General features: G+C 42.0%; 1 protein-coding gene across 1 annotated transcript in view; it reads right to left on the bottom strand.

Annotated features, from left to right (window-relative positions):
* The window catches only part of ATP8B4 (ATPase phospholipid transporting 8B4 (putative)), a 381682-nt gene that overhangs the window by 282927 nt on the left and 84909 nt on the right, over nucleotides 1-13846 (bottom strand). Inside the window, 1 exon segment of the mRNA XM_040342626.1 lies at nucleotides 5519-5632. Coding sequence (XP_040198560.1) covers nucleotides 5519-5632 — 114 coding nt within the window.

Genomic DNA, 13846 nt, shown 5'->3' with positions numbered 1-13846 from the left:
CCTGTGTTGTGATTGACAAGTTGCTATAGCATGGGGGCGGGAACTTCCGCAGACTCGAGATTGCCATAGCAACCTGTCAGAAAGAAGGACGGCCTCCCTGAGGCATTACTGAGCATGTGTGAGATTTGCTGGTGCATGATGGGTAGATAGCTGCAAAGAAATCCAGGAAATGAACACGAGAGGGCTTCAGATGCCCACAACTAGAGATCAGTAAGTAAATAATAATTTTTAAAGAAAGCAAAAACGCTAAAAGTATGACATGTTAGAAATATTCATTTTCAGGTTTGGACAGTTACAGAGCAGTGTTTAAAAAAAAAAAAATTTGGGGGGACTGGAACTCCCCTTTAAAGTCACAAAAATTATCGTATTACAGAAAATAAAAATCTGAAGTGATGTCATGTGTTGCAATGCATTTGTATTGAATTTTCGGATGACAACTATACTGACTAAATGAAAATCGTACGATCTGGTATCGTACAAGGAACATTTTCGTGCTTGTCGACAAAAGTAGTGTACACACAATCTGAAAATCGTACGATTCTTCCTCAGGTGACTGTTTTCGTACGATTTTCAGATCATGTATATGGGCCACAAGTCCCTCAGATGAAGGCAGTAACCCCAATTGGCCACATCATCCAACTACTACCCCCACCCCCCTCACCCTTTTTAGTTTTTCCCCCTCCTCCTTTTTCCTCTATGCCTTATCTCCCACTTTCTTGCCCCCTCTCCCAGTTTCTCCCCTCTTCTCTTTCTGCCATTCTCCTTCCACTTTCCAGTGAAAGCCTGGATCCCAAACCCTAAATTTACCCAACCCTTAACCTGCAAATCTCACACTATAATTTTTTTTTACATCTCTATATCTCCTATTCTAAAGGTTGTTCATTAGTAGACTACTGTGCTATTCTTGTAAGCAGTGGTACTACTTGCTGTTGACAATCCTGATTTATGTAAGCTACCAAAAGACCTGCCTAAGTTATACCAAGCGTTGCAGATGTTTGGATTACTTCTACTCCTGTACTTCCCTATATTTGAAAATTCTAAAATATTTAACAAATAAAATATACCTGAGGCACAATATCTGTAGAACTCATTTGTTTTTTCTTGTTACCATAAAGAGTGCCATTATAGAGAGGTATATGATTTGTGTCATGTAGTATGTTTGGTACGATGCCACCTGTATTCTATTTGTCTGGCATGTGTAGCGGAAGTGTGTCAAAAGGTTTTCTTTTCCTTTTATGTCCCAGATCCTTGTAAGTAGTTCTACTACAGATAGTTCAGAAGTGTTAAGAAATCTTGTTTTAAATTTGATGTGGCCAGAAGCCAAGTGTTAGTTAGCATTATTCAAGGAGATTGCCATGAAAACCAAAGTGCTAGGATGCTAAATGGTTTATAAAAAGCCTAGCAGCTGTTCTAGATGTCAGCTGAGCTCCCATAAGGCAGATAGATGTCTTTACTCTACAAATCACTAATAGGAACAGCATTGCTACCAAACCAGTAACACTGAAAGCATGCCATGGGTATGGATAACTCTAGTATCAGCTCTGTCTTTTCTGTGCTGTATAAGTGTGTAATTTAGGTATATATTCCACTTTTGTAACAGTGAAAAGGTCCCCCACACCGTTCAGGAGAGAACTAGGAACCTTTAGCCTAGGAGAAACACATTCAACTAGCCTTTTCATGGTAGGGACATATTCCTGTGGACTAAAAAAACTGTACAACACAAAGTATGCCATGATGCCACATTAGTGATCATATTGATTCTAGAAATGACAGTTCATTTTCATGAATTCTGGAGACAGCGGTAGCAGAGGAGCTAGCTTAATAAACCATAGGGCCCGGATGGTATTCATCTTAGAGTTCTAACTTTGAGGTATACTTTATAAGTTTGAGGTATAAGGTATACTTATATGGTAGAAGTTTAAGGTAACTTTGAGGTATAGTTGTTGGACCACTAAGGGATCTTTTTAATCTCTTCTAACAGGAGAAGGTCCCCATGACTGGCAAACAGGTAATATTGTACCTTTCCACAAGAAGGACAGCGAGGTAGGAGCTGGCAATTACAGGCCAGTGAGTTTAACATCAGTTGTAGTCAAGTTAATGGAATCACTGCGAAAAAGAAGGATCATTGATCATTTAAAAACACACAACTTGCTGGACCCAAAGCAGCATTTCTTTACTATCGGCCGATCATAGGCTAATCTAATCAAATTTTTTTACTATATCACTAATGTTTTGGATCAGGTAGGTGCTGTGGACATGGCCTACCTTAATTTCACCAAGGCATTTGATACAGTTCCACATAATGCTTTAATAAAAAAATTGTACAAGCTAGGACTTCAGTAAAAGGTTCAGTGGATATGTAGTTGGCTAAAAGATAGATATTAGAGTGTGGTTGTAAATGGGGTTCGTTCGGAAAAGAGACCAGTCACTAGAAGTGTACCACAGGGTAAATGGTCCTGTTGTATTTATTTTATATTCATGTAGTTGTGACAGGAAGTCAGGTAAATCTGTGGGTGTTGTCACAGACGGGACATACATTACTGCCTTGTTTAGACAATACACCAATTGTTATTAGGCGTCGACTGCAAATGTAGCCAGAAAAGGTCTAAGGGCGTTGGAAGACTTCAGCTGTTCGGAATGAGGCAATTAAGGCCTCTATAAGTAATCCAGAGGATTGCCACTGATTTGCTGCATCCTGAGGCTTTCTGAGTGAAAGGGAGCAGTAGCTGAAAGTCTTCTGAGGAGGTGAGGAGGAAATTGATTTTTCTGTGTGATAAAAATTAAAAGACTATTGTTTTTCTGCTGTATGACCAGCAGTGTCTGCCCAGCACTAGGCTATGCCAGACTCCCTAGATAGGTTCCTGTGTGGTGAAGATAGATGCCCCAAGTGGCCTGGGTTTATTTTATGTTTGATTTTGTTTATGCTGTTTGGATGCTTACACTTGTTTCCAGCAAGATGGAAGAATAAATCAAAATCTTTGTTTTCGACCGTCTTCGACTGCCTGTCTGTATAAATTCAGTGTGTAGTGAACCCATCCAAGGGGTCACACACCCCGATACCGAGCTAACCCCTTACACAGTATAACTAAAGGTTTGTTGGGCAAGGTATGTCGTTTTGCTGATGATCCAAAGGTGTGTAAATAGGGTCGAAATCCCTGGAGGTGTCTGTAACATGGAACATGCACCAGGAGGAGAAAAGAGGTCCAGATTCCCGATATAGATCTTTAGTGGGAATACTGTGTCCAATTCTGGAGACCTCAGTTACAAAAAGATATTATTAAGATAGAACAAGTACAGAAACACATAACAAAAATGGTGAAAGACTTCAGAAACCGAATATGTACAGTCTGGAGGGAAGCAAGGAAAAGGGAGGCATGATTGAAACCTATAAAACACATAAAGTGGGTGAATAAGGTTCAGGGAAGAATTAATTTCAATATGAAGCCATGATCACGAATACAGGGACATGACTTCAAACCAGCAGGAGGAAAGTTCAAAACTAATCTTAGGAAGTATTATTTTACCAAAAGTGTAGTTGATGATAGGAATAGACTGCTGTTGTGAGTTGTGAGTCAACAGTAAGTGGATTCGAACATGCTTGGGACAAACAAATATCTATTCTCAGACAAAAAAGTTAACGAAAAAATAGGAAAAGAAAAAGAACACAAAAACATTTTTTTTATTATTATTATTACTACAGGTACTTGTATAGCGTTGCCAATATACCTAGCCCATTACATATACAGGTTCATCTCAAAAAATTAGAATATCATCAAAAGGCAATTTATTTCAGTAATTCAACTCAAAAAGTGAAACTCATATATTATATAGCTTCAGTACACACAGGGTGATATATTCCAAGCGTGTCTTTCTTTTAATTTTGATGTTTATGGCTTACAGCTAGTGAAAACCCAAAATTCAGTATCTCAGAAAATTAGAATACTGTGAAAAAGACTCATGGTGTCGCACTCTAATCTAAGCTAATTAACTCAAACAACCTGGAAATGTTTCCTGAGTTTTTTGATGACATTCTAATTTTTGGAGATGCACCTTTATTATGCATTCACATTAGTCCCTGCCCTCAAGAAGCTTAGAACCTAAGGTCCCTAACTCGCATTCATACATATACATACTAGGGCCAATTTTAACAGGAGCCAATTAACCTACTAGCATGTCTTTGGAGTATGGGTGGAAACCAGAGCAACATGAGGAAACCCATGTAAGCACAGAGAGAACATGCAAACTCAATGCAGGCAGTGCAATGGTTGGGATGCCAACCAACAACCCTTGTGTTGCTAGGTGGAAGTGCTAACCACTTAGCCACCGTGTTTCCCAATGTATAAATTAAAGTAGAACTTTAGGCTAACCAATTAAAATGGATGGACAAGCAGAATTTTTAATGTAGAAGAGAGACATTCTTTGTTTCTTCTGCATTATAACTACTTACCTGCCTGTCTGCCCTTGTACAGCGAGCCACGCACATGCAGCTTACTGTACAAATTTGGCAATGCCAAATCAGACTGAACTCCCATGCAATGACAGCGGGCGACAATCAAAACCCAGAAGGAAGACCAGTGTTTTAAAAGGCAAAATCTCCTAAAAGTCAGTTAAAGAAAAGGAATATTACATGCTCAGGACTGCATTATGGAATAGCTTTTTTACAGGAAAGGCAAGTATTTCAGGCCTTCTGTTACTATACACTTTTGAAAGACTTAACATTGCTTTAGGTAAACATTTCAAAATAGGTTTGCCCTAAGAGTTTAAAAGAAAGAAATATTAGAAAAACAGACCCATAGGATGCTATTTTCCACAAACCAATAGACAATGCCCATCTGCATGGTAGAACTCTTAAGCCCTGTACACACGGCCGGTTATCCCGTCAGGAAAAAAAGGTTGGTTTTTCTGGCGGGATTCCTGGCACGCTTGCCTTTCAAAGCTGTGCATACAGACGGCCATTCAAAAGAACCGCCGTTCTTTTGAATGGCATAAACGCGGTGACGTCATCAGTCTTATCGAGCATGTGCGGGTTTACCTCGGACAGGTAAGCATACAGACGACCGGTTTTCCCGGCAGGAAACACTCTGCCGGGAATCCCGATGGGAAAATAGAGAGCAGGTTCTCTATTTTTCCAGGGCAGTTTTCCTGTCGGGAGCATACACACAGCCGGGATTCCCGGCCAAATGCTCTCCTGGTAGTTTTCCTGCCGGGAAAACCGGTCGTTTGTACGAGGCTATATAATACATATTTTTATAGCTACTAAACAAATCATGGCCCAAACATGGAAATCCCCTGAATTACAAGGAAGTTTAATCTAGGTTTCAGGGTACATTCATCAAATAAAAAGTGATTGCAATCTTGGAGGACACCCATGATAAATGGCTTGATCAATTTGTATTTTATTTTGCTCTCTGTACTGATATGCTGTAACTACTGCTGCATACTCTGAGCAAATAATGTATGGCACAGTCTACACTTTAATTAAAGTTTCTTTGGTAACAGAAATATTTGCAAAACATACCTGTAATATCAGCAGGAATAGAAAATATGCATTCGCAACTCGCTGGAATTGTTCAAACAAATTGATGGGCAGGAACGTAAGTATATTATACTTGGACGTCTTGATGGCATTATTCTGAAAGCAAAACAAAAAGTCCTGGTTAATTACTACTGCAGAAAAAAAATGTAATTGCGCTATAAAAGAAATTAAGGTTTTATACAGCAGAGGGCAATAGAGAAGCACAGTAAAAAGGATCATCAAGCAACAAGAGCATACAGTACTTCTCTATAGCAATACAAGGATGGATTTGTTCTCTGGGTACACACTTATGTTAATGAACACAGAGTAAATACAAAAACATGTCCATATGTAGGACAGTAAAATGCTCTCAGAAACGCCATGGTAAATCTTCATTACACAAAATGTTTAAAGATAATTCGCATTAGCAAATGTACAATGTTTCTGTCACCACACATACAAAAAAAAAAAAAAACACACACAAATTTAAAAACAAACCAAGTACCATTTTACATTCCAAAAAATCATGTAAATAAAATCTTAATTATTCCAGGTTTGATACATATATTTTCCAAAGAACTTGGGCCGGATTCAGAAAGATACGACGGCGTATCTCCTGATACGCCGTCGTATCTCTGAGTCCGGCCGTCAAATCTATGCGCCTGATTCATAGAATCAGGTTACGCATAGATATGCCTAAGATCCGACAGGTGTAAGTGACTTACACCGTCGGATCTTCGGCTGCAATTCCAGGCCGGCCGCTAGGTGGCGCTTCCGTATCTTTTACGCGTTGAATATGCAAATGAGCATTTACGCCGATTCAGAAACGAACGACCGCCCGGCGCTTTTTTTTACGTCGTTTGTGTTTGGCTTTTTCTGGCGGAAAGTTACCCCTGCTATAGGAGGGGTAAGTGCGGCGTATCCTATGTTAAGTATTGCCGTCGTTCCCGCGCCGAGTTTTGAATTTTTTACGCCGTTTGCGTAAGTCGTTTGCGAATACGGCCGGACGTAATTTACGTTAACGTCTAAACCAATGACGTCCTTTCGACGTCATTTGGAGCAATGCACGCTGGGAAAATTTGCGGACGGTGCATGCGCTGTTCGATCGGCGCGGGGACGCCCCCTAGCCGCGGAATTTGAATTCCGCCGGGGGATTTACGATACACCGCCGCAACTTTAGGGGCAAGTGCTTTCTGAATAAAGCACTTGCCTCAAAAACTTGCGGCGGCGTAACGTAAATCAGATAGGTTACGCAGGACTAGGGTACTTTTGCTTCTAATCGGAAATTCATTATAATGCCGTGTACACACGGTCGTTTTTTGTGATGAAATAAAACGACGTTTTTAAAAAATTCATTTAAAATGATCGTGTGTGGGCTTCACATTGTTTTTTGTCTTCTAAAAAACGACCAAAAAAGAATTTCGAACATGCTTCAATTTTTTATGTCGTTTTTCAAAATGTTGTTTTTTGTGTCATAAAAAATGATCGTGTGTGGGCTAAAACGACGTTTTAAACAACGTTTTAAACCCGCGCATGCTCAGACGCAAGTTATGAGACAGGAGCTTGAATGAAACAGAGTGCCGTCGTACGTGTTGTACGTAACCGCGCTTTGCTAGAGCTTTTTCAGAAAACGATGGAAAAAAACGATGGAAAACGATGGTGTGTGGGCAACGTAGTTTTTTATGATGAAGTTAGAAAAACATCGTTTTTTTTCATGATGAAAAACGTTGTTTTATTTCATCACAAAAAACGACCGTGTGTACGCGGCATAACAGTTTTTATATTTAGCAAGTCAGAATTTCTAACATAACACTTATATCAAAAGTATTTTCAGGATGACAATAAAGGCCCAGCGAACGCCCCTTACTAAACGTGGTGTACTTTCTTTTTTTTAACAATGCGCACATCTGTGACATACCATTACATTTAAATCTTGCATCCAAGGGTCAGGCAAAGAGCTGACATATTCCATATAACACCCCAAAAATGCAACCAACCTCCATTCCCCTACCTTAAGCCTACAATGCAGCCACTGGGGGGGGGGGGGGGGGGGGGGGGGGTGTTCTGCTGTGACAAATTCAAAGTGGCATGTCTAATATGGACTACACCACCTTTCAAACAGTCAATGGCTGAGCTGCAAATTCTAGCTAAATGCGTGGCTCACAGTTGCAGCACTTTAAAATTAGCATTCAATTGAAACAACTTGTACTCGCGCAAATGCTCCTGATGCCTTTGCTGATACCTGGGATGGAAGAAGTCAGCGGGCGGAGAGCGGATTGGGGCGGAGAGCGGAGTGGGGCGGAGAGCGGATCGCGAGTCCTCAGATGGGTAAGCTTGCAGGATGCAGCCGCATCATGATCCATCTGCGACTGGAGCCGTCACAATTTGGTAAAGGAACTGATGCTCTGTGTTGCCGGTACACTGTCCGTGCTTGAAAATCTGCGAGCCCTTCTTGGTACACCCTGCACTCGGCCACAGTATGCCAGCAGTGGACATCTTGTTACACCCAGCCCATGTAGTTTGGGCTGGGTGTAACAAGATATCCGCTGCTGCTTTATTGAGGCTAAGTGCAGGGTGTACCAAGATGGGTAGAGGCAGCATAGAAAAATAAATCCTCTCCTCAGTCTCCTGTCTATAAGTGAGAGCCATCAATCAGTGACATCCGTTAGTGCCATCCATCAGTACCCATCTAGCCAGTACCACTGCCAGCCATCAGTGTGTGCCACATATCAGTGCCCATCAGTGCGTGCCACCTATCGGTGCCCATCAGTGTGTGCCACCTATCAGTGCCCAGCCCATCAGTGTGTGCCACCTATCAGTGCACATCAGTGCTGCATAATCAGTGCCACCTTTCAGTGCTCATCACTCAGTGCCATCTATCAGTGCCAGCCAGTCAGTGCCACCCATCAGTGCGTGCCACCTGTCAGTGCAACCTATCAGTAATGCTTAATAAGTGACACCCGGTTTGAAAACTGTCACATGACATTAAAAACAAGTATCGGTAATCATTATCGGCGAGTACTTGTCTTCATTAGTGCCCCACTCTTTGGCTCACGCAGTGTGGTGGAGGGCAGGAGGTAGACTTCCATCTTCTTCTGAAAGCTGAAGGTGGCCCTACGTGCCGCCTTCCCCTATATATAGTCATGAGTTGTCATTGTGCGGACGAGCCAGTGTCATCATCAAAACAATGAATGATGCTGTGCGTCCTGGCCCTAGCGCTTTATTTGGATGTTATGGTGCTGTGAGGGTTTCTGTCTGTGTGCCCTCTGGGTGCCAGCCTGCCCACAAAAAGGCAACTCTTGACCCTGATCCAGGACAAACTGGGTGCTGTGCTCTGGAAACCTAGATGGCACTGGGGTCGAGTTACGACTTATTACAGATACTGCCAGTTATTAGGTCTTCATAAAAAGCAAACCACTGGAGGAAAACACTTGTAAGGAAAGGACCGAGACGCCTTTGGCACACACACGTGCGCACACTTAGACTACAACAGACCTTCCAAACCATTGGCGCACAAAGAGTACAACAGCCACCTCAGCGCGCTACTGCGCATGCTCCTGGTGTTCCTGATCCCTCCTGGTGCCTATTTAAAGGGGGATCTGACAACCAGGCGGTGCTGACTGGTCTTCAGCAGTGACCTGATTTCACGATGCCCGTATATTCTGCCGGATTCCTGTTATTGACTTGGCTTTCCCTGACTTCTCCCCTGGATTCTGATTTCCTCCTGAATACTTGGTTTCTGATCCTGGCTATCCATTGACCTCGCTCCTGCCGATCCCTGTGCACCTCGCTGCCTGCCTGTTATCGAACCCGGCTATCCTTTGACCTCTGCACCCCGTAAGTTCCTGCAAGTTGTTCACCCAGACTCTGCAAGTGGGTTGGAGTTCCCCTTAACTCTGGCTGGTCCATCAAACACACTTGTGCCCTGTACCTGCTGGTCTATCAGTGTCTTCAGTCTTCACCTTCACCTGGCAGCTCTACAAGCAACACTTGCAGGCACTCGTGTTCCTCCTAACCTTAACCACCTTCTGTCTCACCCTCAGAGGGGTTTCGGGCTGGAGATACAAAAGAGGCCGACCTCATCATATCAGACTCCTACCAAATTAATGGACTAATAACTAAATGCCAGTGAGGTGAGAGCCATGGATATTGGAGTTATTTGAAACAATGTGTAATAACAAGGGAATTAAGAAAAGTATTCAGAAAACATAGAAGAAATCAAATAAGAAAGGTCAGTGGTATGGTAGAGTTATCAGAGATGGGGACCAAGCCAAGTTACCAGATAATGGATTCATGCCAGCCTCTGGTGCATTATGGCTGGTCTTATGTATCAGAGACCCATCAAGAACTGATCAAGATCTTAAAGGTAATGTTCAACCCATGAGGTCATCTCTGCTGTATTTTCATTGTTAATGCATTTGTTAAAATAAAATAAATAAATACAAGTTTTACTTTTATCTGTTTAACTATGTAACTTTCAGCTATATATACCAGGCCCGATATCAATTTAAATTTCCCTTTAAGTGGTTAAAGCTATTTGTATACCACCCCAGCTTGTAAAACCAAACTCTGATCTTGTCTAAAATGTGACAGATACACTTTGATTGGTAACAGAACAGCAGCTTGCACTTAGTTGGACAGAAAGCATTTGTAAAAATATAAAACAGAACAAGCTCTTACATGGGAACACTCTCAAATATGTTGGAGAAAATTAAAAGTTAGCTTATGTAACAGCTTGTTAGTTGTCTACACTTCGGAGGAAGGCGATTATAGCAGTGCTGGTATGGGAGCAAGCTGTTTATGACTGTGACACGAAGGTACCCTGAGAATACATGGCAGCACGTATTATAGAGCTATGGAAAATCAAATGCTTCTCAGATATGTTAAGGACAGTGTGAGCCCTAGAGGGATCTGGCAGCTGGAAAACAGTCTGTTGATCGTGCAAAAAAAAGCCCCACCTTCAATGCAAGCTTGCTCTAGAGACCAAGAACTTTCTCAGCCATAAGGACAAAACAAACTCACTTTCTTGGCAGCACATTATCATAGGTAATGAGGACCAGAATGAGAATGTCTTTAGCGAACCTGCAATCTGAAATCTTGACCTGCATGTAAAGAGATACAACAATGCTGTACAAGTGTTATATCAAATAATCAAATGTAATAATAATGTTGCACCATAGAGCAGGGTCTTCAAACTTTTCAGTACAAGGGCCACATTTTTAATACAGATGATCACCCCCTCCTCCTCCAAAAACTCCACGCCATAGGTCTCCGTGACTACTTTTCGCTGGTTCTCTTCCTACTTATCCAACCGCACTGTTAGTGTTACTTACAACTCTACTTCCTCCTCTCCTCTTCCTTTCTCTGTTGGGGTCCCCCAAGATTCTGTCCTTAGGCATCTCCTATTTTCAATCTACACCTCCTCCCTGGGTTAGAGGATATCCTCCCATCTCTACACTGACGACACCCAAATCTATTTCTCTACCCCTCAGCTCACTCCCTCAGTCTCCTCGCGTATCACTAATTTACTAACAGATATATCAGTCTGAATGTCACACCACTTCCTCAAACTCAATCTATCCAAAACCTAACTTATAATTTTTCCTCCACCACGCGCCCTTCCCCTGATCTCTCTGTCAAAATCAATGGCGCAACTATCAGCCCATAGTCCACATGCCAAGGTCCTAGGTTTAGTCCTGGACTCTGAACTCTTCTTTAAATCCCGCGTCCATTCACTGCCCAAATCTTGCCGCCTAATAAAAAAAAAATCAATATTTACAGATGCAACATGCCCTGCAAAGTCAAGCAAATATTTTTTTTTTATTAACCACTTAAGCCCCAGACCAATATGCTGCTAAATGCCCAAAGGCGTTTTTACAATTCGGCACTGCGTCGCTCTAACAGACAATTGTGCACTCGTGCGACGTGGTTTCCAAACAAAATTGACGTCCTTTTTTTCCCCACAAATAGAGCTTTCTTTTGGTGGTATTTGATCACCTCTGCGGTTTTTATTTTTTGCGCTATAAACAAAAATAGAGCGACAATTTTGAAAAAAATGCAATATTTTTTACTTTTTGCTGTAATAAATATCCCCCAAAAACATATATAAAAATATTTTTTTTTCCTCAGTTTAGGCCGATACGTATTCTTCTACCTATTTTTGGTAAAAAAAATATCGCAATAAACGTTTATCGATTGGTTTGCGCAAAATTTATAGCGTTTACAAAATAGGGAATAGTTTTATTGCATTTTTATAAAAAAAAAATTTTTACTACTAATGGCGGCGATCAGCGATTTTTTTCGTGACTGCGACATTATGGCGGACACTTCGGACAATTTTGACACATTTTTGGGACCATTGTCATTTTCACAGCAAAAAATGCATTTAAATTGCATTCTTTATTGTGAAAATGACAGTTGCCGTTTGGGAGTTAACCACAGGGGGCGCTGAACGTGTTAGGCTTCACCTAGTGTGTGTTTACAACTGTAGGGGGGTGTGGCTGTAGGTCTGACGTCATCGATTGTGTCTCCCCTGTAAAGGGGATGACACGATCGATGCGCCGCCACAGTGAAGCACGGGGAAGCCGTGTTTACATACGGCTCTCCCCGTTCTTCAGCTCCGGGGAGCGATCGCGACGGAGCGGCTATAAATTAATAGCCGCGCCGTCGTCCCGGATCGCTCCCCGAGGAAATCCGCCCGCCGCACGCAGCGGGGGGGGTCCTGATCGAACCCCCGACCCGCGGAAAGGCAAGGACGTATATATACGTCCTTCTGCCTGTCAGTGCCATTGTGCGGACGTAAATAGTCGTGCGGCGGGCGTTAAGGGGTTAAAAAATAACACTTCATCATTTCTAGCAATGGCAGTAACTATAAGACAGTAAACAGTGACTCATAGGGAACATATATGCTTCTCCACAAGAGAAAACTAGAACAATATGTATTCAAAGGGTAGCTGTAGACGGTGGCGTAGAGATTTGGAGACACTCAGCGATGAGGAGTGATGAGGAGTGGGAGCAAGCTCTGAAGAACTTATTTAGGGAATCCCAAATCTCCAAAATATGCCCTTTTCTAACCAATGACACAACAAAGCTCTTAATTCACTCCCTGGTCGTCTCTCGCCTTGAATACTGAAACTCCCTCCTCATTGGCTTACCTCTACATAGTCTATCCCCCCTTCAATCCATCATGAATGCTGCTGCCAGACTCATCCACCTTACCAACCGCTCTGTGTCTGCTACTCCTCTCTGTCAATTCCTCCACTGGCTTCCGCTCACCAAAGAAATTTAATTCAAAATACTAACTACTTACGATAACGATAATAGGTAGAGATAATTTAATAAAGATGATTTGGATGCCACAATTGTTATATTTGTTACATAATTGTCCTGTGTGGCTTCCTCTGAAATTCTTTAGACAAATCGATACCTTGTTTAGAGATCTTATTTTGAAGAATAAACATCCTTGGATTACATTGTAAATTCTGCAGCTGTCTAAGGATGAGGGAGGCCTGGTAGTTTCTAATGCAAGAGTGTATTATCATCTCAACTTTAGCAATTGTACAGTTGGGATGTTAAAGATTGTGAGGACCCCATACAAGTTATATTTTCTCAATTACCGATAAATCCACCAGCACAGTTATTAGTAGCTTAAGACCCCTTTCACACTGAAGCAGTTTGCGGGCGCTATTGCCCTCAAAATAGCGCCTGCAAACCAACCCTAAACAGCTGCTGCTGTTTCTCCAGTGGGCTTTCACACTGGAGCGTTGCGCTAGCAGGACAGAAAAAAAAGTCCTGCTAGCCGCATCTTTGGAGCAGTGAAGGAGCGGTGTGTGTATACCGCTCCTTCACCGCTCCCACTGAAATCAATGGGACAGCGCGGCTGTACCGCCAGCAATGCTCTGCAGAGGCACTAGCGGCCGAATAGTGCAGCGAAATTAAAAATAGCAGCGCTTTACAGCCACCGCACCTCCTGCCCCAGTGTGAAAGGGGCCTTATAGTAAACGTAACTATCCCAATAGTCCGTAAAATCTGGACTATTCAAGGAGATACTCATTATGAGGGATACACTCAATATATGCCCATATGGAATTATCCACAATTGTCTGAGGTAGCAAAACAAACTTTGATTTGTGGAAAAGAGCTAGTATTCTGCTTCTTTGTCAACTTTTCGATAATGAGGTTTTGCAACCATTTGACAAACTAGCAGAGAAATATAATTTGCCTAATAATTTAATTTAATAATTTACAGATGCAACATGCCCTGCAAAGTCAAGCCAATACATTTTTATTAAAAAATAACCCTTCATCAATTCTAGCAATGGCAGTAACTAT

Source organism: Rana temporaria, chromosome 3 (assembly GCF_905171775.1).
Source record: "Rana temporaria chromosome 3, aRanTem1.1, whole genome shotgun sequence".
NCBI lineage: Eukaryota > Metazoa > Chordata > Amphibia > Anura > Ranidae > Rana > Rana temporaria.
Note: the sequence above shows the minus strand (reverse complement) of the source record. Positions and strands in the feature narration are given on the sequence as shown.